We start from the raw sequence: 15,844 nt of genomic DNA, 5'->3' as shown, positions 1-15,844 counted from the left end.
CACATAATAAAACAATAAATGTTAGCTATTGTTATTAAAGAAGTATTAAAATATCATGATGAAGATACAACATTTTGTTTAAAGATTTTGAAACCACCAAATTTTAAAAGCCCATTTGAAAATTGATTTTTTTTTTTTTTTTTTTTTTTTTTTTTTTAAAGATTTTATTTATTTATTTGATAGAGCGAGAGGGAACAGTAGAGAGAGAGAGGGAGAAGCAGGTTCCCTGCCAAGCAGGGAGCCCGATGCGGGGCTTGATCCCAGGACCCCGGGATCATGACCTGAGCCGAAGGCAGACGCTTAACCATCTGAGCCACCCAGGCGCCCCTGAAAATTGATTTTAATGAGACCAAATACAATCTTCAAGTCAGTGGTTTATGAAAAATAAAAAATCCGTTTGGTCAGGAAGTTGAAGTGGTAGAGATTGATAAAACAAATTTTTAATTGTTCAGTAGTTAATTTCACATTTAGTGTTTGTGAAAAATTATAAATTTTTAAAAATCTAATAACCTCTAAATATGTTTTGTCTTTATAATATTTTATAATCTAAGTACACTCTACATTTGCAACTATATATACTGTTAGTGGGAGAGCCTAAGACTTTATTTGATGTGAGTTATCATCCATCATTACCTTAATTTTGAAGAACTGTTAATGTTTTCACTAAAAATGCTCACTGGTATATTTTATCTTTTAATTTACTTCAATAGATTCAGAGGCGATGGCGAGGCTATAGGATTCGGAAATACTGCTTTAATTATTTTTATTTGAAGGAGTACCTGAAAGCTGTTTCAGAGACCAATGATGCAATTAGGTGAGTATTCTACTAGTGATAATCTCAAAAAGGTTACTTAATAGATGTTGATCATTACCATACTTAGGAATACTTGCTAGAACTCAGTGATATTTTATTTTATTTTTTTTAAGATTTTATTTATTTATTTGAGAGAGAGAGAATGAGAGACAGAGAGCGCGAGAGGGAAGAGGGTCAGAGGGAGAAGCAGACCCCCCGCTGAGCAGGGAGCCCAATGTGGGACTCGATCCCGGGACTCCAGGATCATGACCTGAGCCGAAGGCAGTAGCTTAACCAACTGAGCCACCCAGGTGCCCTCTCAGTGATATTTTAGATAGAAATTTATTGATAAGATAGAGACATATGATTCTATTTACCTTAAAATTTATTGTTGTCATATTTTTAAATATATTGTACTTTTGACTATAAATTAGATTATTTATGTGTTCAGTAGGCCTCTCTGATTCTATGCAAAATAGTTTTGGTAAAATTATCTCATTTTGAGATGGATTTATCTGTAAAATGATTCCATAGATGAAGATTTAAAGTATGATAAGCCTCAGATGTATTTTGAGAAATATGGTCAATAGTAAGAACTTGCCTCTCAAAGGAGAAAATATCATGGAACATAATTAAAATGGACTGCTTACTATCAGCTTTTGTTTCTTTGAACACATAGAAAGCACCTGGATTTACATCATAGGATGATGTCTTTTGTAGATTTATGCAAAGTCAAGCTATTGCAACACTATTCAGTCAACTTTACCAAAGCTCTATGTGTAAGTTTTCATGTAACTTCAAATAATATAGTTTTTTTCCCCTCTTGTAATATGCCCCATTCTAATAACATGTAAGTGACCATAGGCTTATAATATGTTTAGATAAAAAAGAAATAGCAACTAAAACAGTTGCCATTTATGTAGTTGTTTTAGTTTTTTTTTCACATACCTTATCTTATTTTACTCTTAAAATTCTTTGAACTAGAGAGAACAATTGCACAATAAATTGTTAAAATAAGATTTTTGCCTGAGACCCTAAAGTTACACATATTATAAGAAATATCTGAAAACTGATTTTTCTAACTTTTAAATTTCTCACGTGTGCTGGGTACATAAGAGGATCTGGTCTTTGAAAATTAAGTGTTGGGTATTTGTAAGGTTGATTTCTTTGGAAACCACAATGAAAGTCTGGGAGGGTTGCAGTAGGTTTTGGTCAGTTGGAGAAGTTGGAAAACTCAGAAACATGTGGATGCCAGGGGACTGCTATTTAATTTCTTCCTTAAGAAATCAAAGGTCCTAGCGATGGGCTGGCTTTCTGCAAATGGCAGGAGTGAGCCTGCCCGTAGGAAAGAGCTAGTAGGATATGCAAGAGAGGGAATTTGTGCAGGGCTGGGACTAAGGTGAGTTAAGTGAGGCTCTTAAGGCACAAAAGTTGAACAGGTGCTTACTAGCAGGGCCATGCAGGTGCCAACCCTGCACTTTTACAACCCCAAGAGGGCATCCTTAAATTGTACACTGGAGAGGCCTCTCTTGCTTCACCCTAGCCCATCACTGATAGGGGAAAGTCCTCAAAGAGACAAGTATGTGAAAGGCTGGCTTTGTAAAGGCCTGTATCTTCTATTGGACAGGTATTTCCATTCATCTTTGTTTTCTTCCTGATATTACTGTGTATATCTCTAGTTACTAGGGAAGCTGGTGTATCAGTGCTGACAATTTGCTTTAGCCACACAGTTGGTGGTGCAGGAGGCATTGCTGACAATCTTGAGGGACTTGTCATATTTCTCATGGTTCATGCCAATCACAAACATGGGGGCATCAGCAGAAAAGATGACCCTCTTGGCTCTGCCCTTTAAGCCCCAGCCTTCTCCATAGTAGTGAAGACACCAGGGGATTCCTCAATGTATTCAGCACCAACATCACCTCATTTGATGTTGGCAGGATCTCTCTCTTGGAAGATAGAGAAGGGCTTTTTTTCCATTGCTGACAAGTTTCACATTTTCAGCCTTGACTGTGCCATTGAATTTGCCATGGGTGGAATCATACTGGAACAAGTAGATTGTGTAGTTGATGTCAGTGAAGGGGTCATTGATGGCAACAGTGTACACTTTGCCAGAGTTAAAAGCAGCCTTGGTGACCAGGCACCCAATATGACCTTCACCATTGTGTCTTGGTGATGTGGCTAGCACTACACAAGAAGATGGAGCTGTCTGTTGATCTAGGAGGAGCAGAGGAGATATACTAATATTAAACCATCATTTTGTGATAGAAATATCTCTAACTGAGCCATTGTTATTCTTTTGATTTATTAGTAAATTGTATCAGTATTTTATATAGGATATTTATATCCACTTTTATATGCTTGATTAAATGTAATTTTCTTTCCTGTGTTATAATTTGCAGGTATTGTTATCACGTTTTTGCTATATTTATTAGATGAACTGAGAAGATTATATGGCATGGAGATTGGAAAGGAAAAATAGTACTCTGTTTTCTGTCTACTCAATACTCAATACTTCTGGTCACCAAATGTGTGGGTTTTCCATGCCAAGCAATATCAGAGCAGCTAGATGTCCTATAATTTAATTCTATTCTAAAACTACTTATCTGGTGATAGTGTCATATCCTACAGGTTAAGGGCTCAGTCCCACAAGACTGTCTCCCTTCCCACCCCCATCCAAACTGTAGATATCAATCGCAAGTGTTATGTCCCCAGTTTACCCACAACTTCTGTCCAACTTGGCTACAAATCAAAGATTTCTAGGACCTCCTCCCCAAGATCAGTCGTTTGCTAGAACTGCTCGAAAACTCTGGAAAATGGTTTATTTATTACATTACTGGCTTATTATAAAAGGATAAAACTCAGAAACAGCCAGGTGGAAGAGATGCATAGTGCAAAAGATGGGGCTGGCAGGCCATCCCCCTAGTATGGCCATGTGTTCAGCAACCCAGAAAATCTCTGAATTCTGTAGGTTCAGGGATTTTTATAGAGGCTTCCTTAGCTAGGTATGATTGATTAAATCTTTGACCATTAGTGATTACTTCAACTTCCATCCTCTCTCCCCTCCAGGGATGTTGGAGGTGGATGGGGTGGATCTTAAAGTCCCAACCTTCTAATCACATGATTGGTTCTCCTGGTAGCTAGCCCCATTAGCATGCCAAAAGACACTTACCACTCTGAGGAAATTTCTAGGGTTTTGGAATGGGGTGCTGTAAAAAGACAGTGTTGGGGAATAGCCAAAGGAGTGCTCTGGGGCTGTTAGGAAGTCTCCTTGGCTCAAAGTATAGTCCCACACATAATGTGTACGTATCTCTATGTATGTGAACTGGTTTAGCTTTTGTTTTGTTTGGATAGTAATTGGCAGCTCTAGGATTGCTTATTGCTTTAACACTCTTAGAGATCTATAGCAAAGATAGCATTCCTATGCATTTCCTCGTTTAGTCCTATGTCCCCTGCCACTCTGACATATAGTTCAGGAAATCTGCCACAGTTGAGTTTTGCTCTCCAATATTATTCCGAGCAAGGAGGGCATTGCTGTTTTTTCTTCTAAGTATGCCGCTATTTTTAGGAATTTTGCACCTGGCAGTCTCTCTCTGAAATCTGCATCTTAAGGTATCTTGTCTCCATGACATCTCTAATACTGGTTGAATTTTCATTACTCTTGGTGGCCCTTCTTCATATATATTACTCTTAAGTGTTTCTGATTTTACCAATGATAGGGTTTCCTTTTATTTTCTTATTGCCTTTCTTATTTTATGGAAGTTTAAGAGAGGAAGGGGTAGAGAGATATTTACTCCACTGTCTCAAAATTGGAAATATATAGTTAACTTTTTTTTTTTTAAGATTTCATTTATTTATTTGACAGAGGGAGACACAGCTAGAGAGGGAACACAAGCAGAGGGAGTGGAAGAGGGAGAAGCAGGCTTCCCACAGAGCAGGGAGCCTGATGTGGGGCTCAATCCCAGGACCCTGGGATCATGACCTGAGCTGAAGGCAGATGCTTAACGACTGAGCCACCCAGCTGCCCCTATAGTTAACTTTCTAGTATAAATCACAATCTGTTTTACTTTCTGTTACATATGCAGTTTTATAAATGTAATGAAAGCATGCTACGGGGTACCATAGAGGAAACACAGAAGAGGAACATCTAAGGCAGATAGGTGTTGGTCAGAGTAGGAGTGGGAGTCTGGGGGTTAGGGACATTTCTCAGAGGCTGTGAAACTGAACCCTGAAGGTTGTGCAGAAATTAGGACATTTACACAGGAAATCTCACTGAAGTTGATGCATGGAGGATGATAGAAGGTTTGGTTAAAGATAAGTTCAGACAGTTTAGTAGGAACCATATCATAACAGGGCATTTGAGACCATGTTAAAGAGTTTGGATGCTATTCTGAGAACTTTGGAGTAGACTTCCCTTTTAAGAAGAGTGGCGGCATGATTACATTTGTGTTTTGGCGTGCACATTTGATTGTATTTTTCATAATATTTATATTTAAATAGTTTGGTGATTATTAAAAGCATCATTAGGGTCATTAATTTTACTAGGTGGTGTTGTTTTCCTTCTCATAGAAGAACATATATAACACATTTATGTACATTATTTCTTCACATTTCTTTATTTTATTTTTCATTGAGAATCATTGGAATCAGGACTCTAGTTATCTTTTCCTGCATTACAAATTACACTCAAAGCAGCTTAAAACAATACACACTTAACAGCTCATCACTTTATCAGCCAGGAATCTGGAAGGGGCTCCATGCCTAGACTAAGGTCTCTCATGAGGTTGCAGTCAGGCTGTCAGCCAGAGCTGCAGTCTCATATGAAAGCTCAACTGGGGGAAGATCCTCACGTGGCCCTCCATTATTCTTGCTGTTGCACTTGAGTCCATTGGTTTCTTGCCAAGTAGGCTTCCCTGTAGGGCAGCTTATAACATGGAAATTAGCAAGTGAACTAGAGGACACAAGAAAACATGAGGATGGAAACCACATTCTTTTGATAACCTAATGTCTGAAGTGACATTTCATCACTTTTGCTACATTTTGTTCATTTGAAGAAAGAGACCGGGTCCATCCCACTCTCAAAGTGAGGGGATTACACGAAGGAGGAATACCACAGTGGGAATTACTGGTAGCCATCTTACAGGATATTTTCCACACACAGTGACTTGCATATAGAATTTGTTCAGTAAAGGTTGATTTTCAGCATTTTGCCTTGGACAAAAGTTACATTACCTTTACTTATGGCAATATTTTTAGGTGATGTCTTTTCAAGATTATATGTCACACTTTAATATTGTATCAAAGCAATTATGATGTATTCTGATTACTCATACCAGCAAGGATTAAATGTATAGTTTCTGGGTTTCAAAGAGAAAATAAAAGATCTAGTGCATTCTTCTTCTTTTTTTTAAAGATTTTATTTATGTATTTGACAGAGCAAGAGACAGCAAGAGAGGGAACACAAGCAGGGGGAGTGAAAAATTTCATGAATTAGTTTGCGTATTTTAAAAGAATTTACAGAAACATTAATTGCTGAGTACAATCTAAATCATCAGAGAGCGAGAAGCAGGCTTCCCGTGGAGCAGGAAGCCCGATGCGGGGCTTGATCCCAGGACCCTGGGATCATGACCTGAGCCGAAGGCAGATGCTTAACGACTGAGCCACCCAGGTGCCCCTAGTGCATTTTTCTATCTTTCAGCGGGGTAAAATAACTTGCAGAACAAAAAGTTAGTAAAATATATTCTACATCAGAACATGTTTGTTTTGAATTATGTAGGATACCAGACAACATTAGGCTTAACTTTAGTTTATCTGCTCTTTTATTAATAGAAATAGTTTATTTATTACATAGATAATAGTAAAAGAAATTATGTATAATTATATAAGAATATATTTTTATAACCAAGAGTAGACCTATCACAAAGATAAATGGAATTGATTAATTTGAGACTGAGTTTGCACTTGGTAGACATGTTCCTTTATAATATCTAGCCTGATATGCAAAAACTGCCCCAGGTTATGAATAAGAAAATTATATAATGAAATTAAAAATTAGCTACAGAGTTATAGATTGGTAGCATTAATAAAACATTATTAGCTTGGAGTACAGAAAACTGATCTTTTTTGACAGAAATTGAAGCTGGAAGTAATATATTCTCCCAAGTTTAATGCTTCAGTGTAGTTTTTGGTTGTTAATACCTTATAACAATAGTGCTGTTTTGAATGTAAATTTCTCATTCATCAAAGTGAATCAAAGTTTTTCAGCATGTTGATTTTGTATACCATGGTTTGGCTAGAAAGATTTTTATGGATATTATTCTTTACCTATCTTTTCATGAATCAGAGTTTTTTTTAAAGGATATATTTGTTTTGTTTTTATTGTTACAGCTTTGTTGAGATATAATTCATATACCATATGGTTCATCCCTTTAAAGTGCACTACTCTGTGGTGGTTAGTATATTCACAAAGTTGTGCAACCATCACCACAAGCAATTTAAAACATTTTTATTATCTTAAAAAGAAATCCTGTGCCCTTTAGCAGTGACCCTCCCCATTCTTCCCAGCCATGCTCACCATTGGCAACCACTAATCTATTTTTTATCTCTGTAGACTTGCCTATTGTGTACATTTCATATAAATTGAATCTTACAATGTGGTTTTTTGTGACTGATGTTTAGCCTGGTGTTTTCCAAATTCATCCATGCTATAGTATATAACAGTACTACATTCCTTTTTCTTACTAATTAATATTTCATTCTATGGGTAAACCACATATTATTTATCCATTTATCATTTGATGGACATTTGAGTTGTCTCCACTCTTTGACTATTATGAATAATGATGCTATGAACATTTATACACAAGTTTTTGTGTGGAAATAGGTTTCCATTTCTCTTGGATACTTCATGAAAGATTTAATTTAACAAGTTTAAGACAAATAACTAGGAACATTGACTTTGGAATCAGATTGATGTGGACTAGTCATCATTGCCACTTTCTAGTTGTGTGAACTTGAACTAGTTACTTAGTCTTAAAGAAATTAGGTTTCTTCATCTGCACTTTGGAGCAGCAGTATTTACTTTGCAGAATATTTGTGAGGCATGCAGTACGTGAAGCACTGGGCATATAATTGACACTCAACAAATAATAGCTATTACTATCAAGGACAAAGAAAAAAAGCTAATATTTACAAAAATACTTCCCTGTGATGTTATAAGAATAACATTCAGTTTCATGAGGCTATTTTTAATTCAAAATAAACAAACATAAAATTTCATGAATTAGTTTGCGTATTTTAAAAGAATTTATAGAAACATTAATTGCTGAGTACAATCTAAATCATCAGTATTTTTGTGACATTAAACCATGGCTAAAAATTTTCTTTCAGAGAGCTGGAAGGAAGAGCAAAGAATGGAAAAATAGAACAAAGTTGGGAGAGATGCTATAATGAATGTACAAACATCTTTATTTTTTTTGAAATTTAGAAGTATTTTACATTTTTATTTTTTTAAAAGGTTTTGTTTATTTATTTATTTATTTATTTAGAGCATGAGCAGAAGGACGAGCGGCAGGGAGAAAGAGTGGATCCTAAGCAGGCTTCATGCTCAGCACGGAGTCTGCTTGGCCTTCTCCCCTCCTCTTACCCAGCGCTCCCTGTCTCTCTTTCTCTCTCTCGAATAAATGAATAAAATCTTTAAAAAAAATAAAAAGGAATATATGTCAACATAATACATGCATATTATTATATTTATTACCTATTACCAAATGTTTATAATAGATAAAAGAACTGCTTTGCCATATCCTTACTATGTCCCTAGTGTTGACCACTTTTTTCTTTTAGCTATTTCTTTTTACACCAAATATTTCTAAATTATATGCTTATCTGATACTGTCTGATTTTACATCTTCGGATCTTTTGCATTACTTTCACATAATATGGTAGATGAGGATTTAACTCATATTCTTCCCATCTCCACTTCCATCTATTTTCAGAGAAATCAGTATCAGTATTTACATTATCATGATTACAGAAGCAGAGTTCCTTACAAAGGCAATTAATGTAGGATGAATATATTTACCTTATTCCATTTTTAAATTAATTTCTATTTTCCTTATATTTTTCTTCTTGCCCTGTCTGCAAATTATATCTGCCGTTGATTATTTCTCAGGTATTCTATCCTATCAGGAAATCTAGTAAGTCACTTTTTCCTCTGGAGCTTGCTCTCTTTGGCCTCTTCATCATCCTGTTCCAAACAGACTGCATTTTCTTTAGACATGATGTAGATTTCTTGAGAAGACATCTCTTAACTTTCTTTGTCTTGGGTGAACTCACTGTTTTGTGAATGAGACTAATCTATGTCATAAGGGATTCACAGAAAAGTATATGGTATAAAATTATCACTTACCATGACCAAGACGGATACGATAACACATGTAAATCAAGATTTTTGTATATATGCACGTATTATAATTATGTATTTAAAACCCTTACAGTTAAAAGTTCTCTAAGTCTATCATGAAATTTTAAGAAATATTTATAATAACGTATTATTGAAATATATACTCCTGAAAGATAAAGGCTGCCTTGCATTCCCATAGATAGAAAAAAGTTTTCTCAGGTGGCAACACCTCCTCAAATCACTAAATTGGTCCTTCATAGTTTTGGAGAAGAATGACTAGTGGATTTATCATTAATGGGACCATTACTCTAATTTTAATATTATATTTATGAGTTCTTAGATTCATTGCCAAAATACTAAATCAGAGAAGAAATGGCTATTAAAATGCTTTTTTGACTTTCTATGGTCTGAATACTGCTGATGAAATAACACTTGTAGGAGAACAGCGTCCAGTTCTTTAAAGATCCCTGTGCAGCTCTGCCATATTGGCATGGATTGGGCTATGTGCCTGGTTTCTCTGGTTATTCTGAAATCCACTGATTCATACTCATAACTTGGCATGTTAAAAAATGACTTTCTCTTCTTTTCCTATTGCTGTTATTTATATGTAAATAACTTCTAGTTGAACTATGAGAAATTCTTAGTTTCTAATGTACACAATTCCTCTCTCTTTCATTTCCTGTTAAACTATCAGTGTTTGTTCCCAATGAAGATGGTCACCATCTAGAACTCACAGCTAACTAACAACTTGCTGTTTCAAAATATTTATATCAGTATTTGTGTTAAATGCTGTCTTTGTAGTCTGCTAACTTGCATTTGTTTTCAAGGATAAAGCAAAAAAAAAGTTGAGTGATTTTTACGAATATTTATCTAGTTTCTAGGAAACTCAATTCAAAAGATTTGAACATTATCTCTCATCCTTATAATGGTTATCTGGGACCCTCAATATGACCACCATTATAGTCTTTAAGTAATCTTTCTCTGGTATAAAACCATACAGAGTCAACAAAGGCATTAAGCTAATGACAAAACTGAAGAGCACTGAGATCACTTAACATTGCGGATCAGGGAAACACAGTACTAAAAAGATTTCTAGTTCTCTGGAGTTGAAGACTTAATACGTTAGACTATCTAGGCAGCACATTTCTAATTGTTCTTTAATTAACAAAGAAATAGAAACATGAAGGAAATCAGCATGTCTTCTCAGATTGGTAACATGTGCAGCCCCCAAAATCAAAGCGGGAACTACTAGAGTAAAAACCTATAGAGTAGTGTTGGTATTCGCCTTCCGCTGTTCACATATGGATTCCTCAGAACTTTCACTAACTTCATTTTAAAGTCAGGATTAATATGGGAAAATGCTAATGTAAGCAATAAGGTCTGGAATATATCTAGTCTATCAATATTGGGCACATGCTTGATAATAACTTACTCTTTAGACAAAAAGCATTATAACTGAGTAGTTGCTTAAATCTTGTAAAACATAAAGAAAAGGAATATTTAATTATAGACTCATCAAAAATTTCTGCCCATTGGTATAGCATGTCGATATGTTTTTGGTAAATAACAATAAGAGGAAGATCAGTCTTGTATGTGGTAATCATAATTGTCATAATATCAAGCTAAAAGTTTATATGGACAGATTTAGACATTGTAAGCAATGATGAACTCAATAAATAGACTTATCACCGTAAATTATATTTACTAAGCATCTATTGTGTGCATGGTGTTTTGGGGATGTATATTATCATATTTTAAAGATGAAAAACTAAAACTCAGGGTTTAAGTAACTTGGGTCACACAACTAAGTAATGGTAGATCTGGATATTTGAATTCAGTATTTTTTTTTTTAAATCAAAACAGATAGCCTCTTTGTATTTTTAAATTATTTCAAGTTGTATCAGTCATATTTCAGTGGCATATAGCATCAGTAGGCTCACTTAAAACCCATTACAAACCTCTTATAAGTGAATTGCCTTCCCTGCTGCTGGGGCTAGAAAACGAAAAACTCACCTTCTTAGACTTCCTTTCAGTGGAGGTACCATATGACTTGGTCATGCCCAATGAAATAAAGTATTAAAAGTAATAGAACTAAACGGGAATTTGACTATTGGAGGCAATTTGATGTCAGATTAAAAACCATTATTATGTGGTGTTAAATATGTTTTCAGATCCCATCTGTTCTGCCATGTGATAGAGATCATTAACAATTGAGGCCTTGGCGTTAATTGAAATAGTAGGTAGATTTCATAATATTGGTGTATGCTGCCTCCTCCTTACCTCTTTCAGAAAATTTCTGTGAGAAGTAGATGAACTTGGACTAGACATAGCTAATCTGTAAGCAGAGATGGAAGGTAGTACTGCTTTGCTAAGGGAACTGCTGTGTGTACAGTGTGTGTTTTTTGAGAGTCTTACAATTTGGAGCTTTGTGGTATTGTAAAACCCAACAGGTTTTGTACCTCAAACTGATGAATTTATTAGCGGTGGCCATGAAGTTTAGGGCCTTAGCTGGAGATAACCACAAAGCCTTGGCAGGTATGTGAGCCCAAGATAGATACCAGAATTGGGATATTATCTTATCTGATAATGGCTAAGTTAATTCAGATCAACCATCCTCATAATGACATCTAAGTATCAAAGAACTATCAGCATACTAAATAATTTACTAGCCAAAATACAAAAGAAGATAAGAATTCAGAGATGTAAGTCTACAGTCAAAGCTGCTTTTGCCTTGAGGGCATAAATAATTTCTTTTTTGATTTCTTCTTTGCATGACTTTAAAAATAGTCACCCATATTTCTTTTGATATGTAGGGTTTCTTTTGTAACTTTTAAAATGGAATCCAATAGAATCTATTTAATATAAGGAGTAAATTTAAAATTCAGTTTAAGATTTTTTAAAATGGCTAACAAATTATTGCAATAGTATTTATTAAATAATTCAATTATCTCTCGCTGTTCAGTGTCATCTTACCACATACTAAGTCCCCCACATGTGCTCAGGTATATCTCTTGACTATTGATGCCATCTGATTTCTCTCTCTTTTTGTAATCCTGTATAGTATTACATGGCTTAAGTACCTATAAATTACTTTTGTTTTTCAGAAGGTGCTGTGGCTACTTTAGCTTAATTTTCATCCAACTAAATTATAAATCATTTTGGCATGTTTTAAAAAATATCAAATTGGGATTTTAAATTGATTTAAATTAAATTTGTAGAATAGAATAGGGAAAAATAATAGTTTAATAATTCAAGACATCTTGTCAAGGAATGAAGTATATCTCTTCATTTATGTGGGTATTTTTAAATGTTCACTAGTAAAACTTTATTTTCTTAATAAAAGGTCTGCTTTTTTGGTTTGTCTCTCTCTTCTTTCCCCTTTGTTCCTTTGTTTTGTTTCTTAGATTCACATCTGAGTGAAATCATATGGTGTTTGTCTTTTTCTGACTGGCTTATGTCACTTCGCATAGTACTCTCTAGCATCATCCATGTCACTGCAAACGACAAGATTTCATTCTTTTCTGTGGCTGAATAACATTCAGTGTGTGTGTCACGGGGGGGGCGGTATGCACGGATGTGTGTGTGTGTGTGTATCACATCTTTTTTATTCACTTATCTGTTGATGGACACATGGGCTGCTTTCATAATTTGGCTATTGTAAATAATGCTGCTATAAACATAGGATGCATGTATCCCTTCGAATTAGTGTTTTCATTAGTGCAATTACTTGATCATAGGGTAGTTCTATTTTTAATTTTTTGAGGAACCTCCATACTGTCTCCCACAGTGGCTATACCAGTTTGCATTCCCACCAACAATGCAAGAAGGTTCCCTTTTCTCCACATCCTTATCAACACTTATTTCTTGAGTTTTTGATTTTAGCTATTCTAACAGGCACAAGGTGATATGTCATTGTGGTTTTGATTTGCATTTTCCTGATGATGAGTGATGTTGAGCATCTTCTCATGTGTCTGTTGGCCATCTGGATATCTTCATTGGAGAAATGTCTGTTCATGTCTTCTGTCCTTTTTAATTGGATTATTATTGTTGTTTGTTTTGCTTTTTTTTTTTTGGTGGTATTGTATAAGTTTTATATATTTTGGATACTAACCCTTTATCAGATATGCCATTTGCAAATATCTTCTCCCTTTCTGTAGGTTGCCTTTTAGTTTTTATTGTTTCTTTCCTTTATTGTGCAGAAGCTTTTTATTTTGATGTAGTCCCAATAGTTTATTTTCATTTCCCTTGCCACAGGGGACATATGTAGAAAGATGTTGCTATGGGGCGCCTGGGTGGCTCAGTCGTTAAGCGTCTGCCTTCGGCTCAGGTGATGATCCCAGGGTCCTGGGATCGAGTCCCACGTCGGGCTCCCTGTTCGGCGGGAAGCCTGCTTCTCCCTCTCCCACTCGCCCTGCTTGTGTTCCTGCTCTTGCTATCTCTCTGTCTGTCAAATAAATAAATAAAATCTTTAAAAAAAAAAAAAAAAAGAAAGAAAGATGTTGCTATTAGCGGTCAGTGTCAGAGAAATTACTGCTTGTGCTTCCTTGTAGGATTTTTATGGTTTCATGTCTCACATTTTAGGTCCTTAATCCATTTTGAGTTTATTTTTGTGTATGGCGCAATTTCATTCTTTTGCACGTAGCTGTCCAGTTTTCCCAACACCATTTGTTGAAGAGACTGTCTTTTTTCCATTGCATATTCTTGTCTCCTTTGTTGAAGATTAATTGACCATATAATTGTGGGTTTATTTCTGGGCTTTCTATTTCTGTTCCATTGATCTGTGTGTTTATTTATGTGCCAGTACCACACTGTTTTGATTACTACAGCTTTGTAGTATAACTTTAAATTGGAATTGTGATGCCTCCAGCTTTGTGTTTTCTTTTCAAGATTGCTTTGGGTATTTGGGGTCTTTTGCGGTTCCACACCAATTTTAGGATTGTTTGTTTTCTGTGAGAAACACTGTTGGTATTTTGATAGGGATTGCATTAAATTTGTAGATTATTTTGAGTAATATAGAAATTTTAACAATATTGTTCTAATCCATGAGCATGGAATGTCTATTCATTTCTTTGTGTCATTTTTAATTTCTTTCATCAGTGTTTTATAGTTTTCAGAGTACATGTCTTTTACCTCTTTGGTTAAGTTTATTCTTAGGTCTTTTATTATTTTTGGTACAATTGTAAATGTGATTATTTTCTTAATTTCTCCTTCTGCTGCTTTATTAGTGTACAGAAATGCAATGGATTTCTGCGCACTGATTTTATATCCTGTGACTTTACTGAATTTGTTTATCAGTTCTATAGTTTTTTGTGGAGTCCTTTGGGTTTTCTTTATATAGTATCATGTAATCTGCAAATAGTGAAAGTTTACTTCTTCCTTACCAATTCAGATGCCTTTTATTTATTTTTTTGTTGTCTGATTGCTGTAGCTAGGACGTCCAGTACTATGTTGAATAAAAGTGGTGAGAGTGGATATCCCTGTCTTGTTCCTGACCTTAGGGGAAAAAGCTCTCAGTTATTCCCCCTTGTGTATGATGTTAGCTATGGGTTTTTCTTATATGACCTTTATTATGTTGAGATATGTTCCCTCTAAACGTACTTTGTGGGGGGGTTTTATCATGAATGAATGTTTTACTTTGTCAAATGCTTTTTCTGCATCTATTAAAATGATCATATGCATTTTATCCTTGCTGATATGATGTATCATGTTGATTGATTTGCAAATATTGAACCACCCTTGCATCCCAAGAATAAATCCCACTTGATCATGGTGAATGATTTTTTTAATGTATTGTTGGATTTGGTTTGCTTTTATTTTGTTGAGGAATTTTCCATCTGTGTTCCTCAGAGACATTGGCCTGTAGTTCTCTTTGTTTTGTGGTGTCTTTATCTTGTTTTGGTACTAAGGTAATGCTGGCCTCAAAGAATGAATTTAGAAGTTTTCCTTCCTCTTATATTTTTTGGACAGGTTTGGGAGGAATAGGCATGAACTCTTTTTTCAATGTTTGGTAGAATTCCCCTCTGAAGCTGTCTGGTCCTGGACTTCGGTTTGTTGGGAGTTTTTTAATTACTGACTCAGTTTCATTGCTAGTAATTGGTCTATTCAATTTTTCTATGTCTTCCTGCTTCAGTTTTGGTAGGTTATGTGTTTCTAGGAATTTATACTTTTCTTCTGTGTTGTACAATTTGTTGGCATATAATTTTTCATAATATTCTTTTATAATCACTTGTGGTGTTGTTATATCTCCCCTTTAAAATTTGTGATTTGTTTATTTGAGTCTTCTCTCTCTCTTTTTTATGAGTCTGACTAGAAGTTTACCAATTTTGTTGATCTTTTCAAAGAACCAGCTCCTGGTTTCATTGATCTGGTTTTTTTGTTGTTGTTCTTTCTATATCATTTATTTCTGCTTTAATCTTCCGATTTCCTTCTTTCTGCTGGTTTGGGGTTTTGTTTGTTCTTTTTCTAGTGCCTTTATGTATAAGGTTAGGTTGTTTACTTGAGATTTTTCTTGCTTCTTGAGGTAGGCCTCTATTGTTATAAACTTCCCTCTTAGAACTGCTTTTGCTGCATCTCCTATATTTTGGACCATTGTGTTTTCATTTTTCTCATGTAATTTTTTATTTCTTCTTTGATTTCTTGGTTGACCCATTCAC

The 15,844-nt window shown here is 35.1% G+C and overlaps 1 protein-coding gene across 1 annotated transcript in view; it reads left to right on the top strand.

Moving 5' to 3' along the window:
• The window catches only part of SPATA17 (spermatogenesis associated 17), a 173,754-nt gene that overhangs the window by 35,370 nt on the left and 122,540 nt on the right, over positions 1–15,844 (top strand). Inside the window, exon 5 of the mRNA XM_032422499.1 lies at positions 711–814. Coding sequence (XP_032278390.1) covers positions 711–814 — 104 coding nt within the window. The remainder of the gene's footprint in view (positions 1–710; positions 815–15,844) is intronic.

Source organism: Phoca vitulina, unplaced genomic scaffold (assembly GCF_004348235.1).
Source record: "Phoca vitulina isolate PV1807 unplaced genomic scaffold, GSC_HSeal_1.0 scaffold26, whole genome shotgun sequence".
Classification (NCBI taxonomy): Eukaryota; Metazoa; Chordata; class Mammalia; order Carnivora; family Phocidae; genus Phoca; species Phoca vitulina.
Note: the sequence above shows the minus strand (reverse complement) of the source record. Positions and strands in the feature narration are given on the sequence as shown.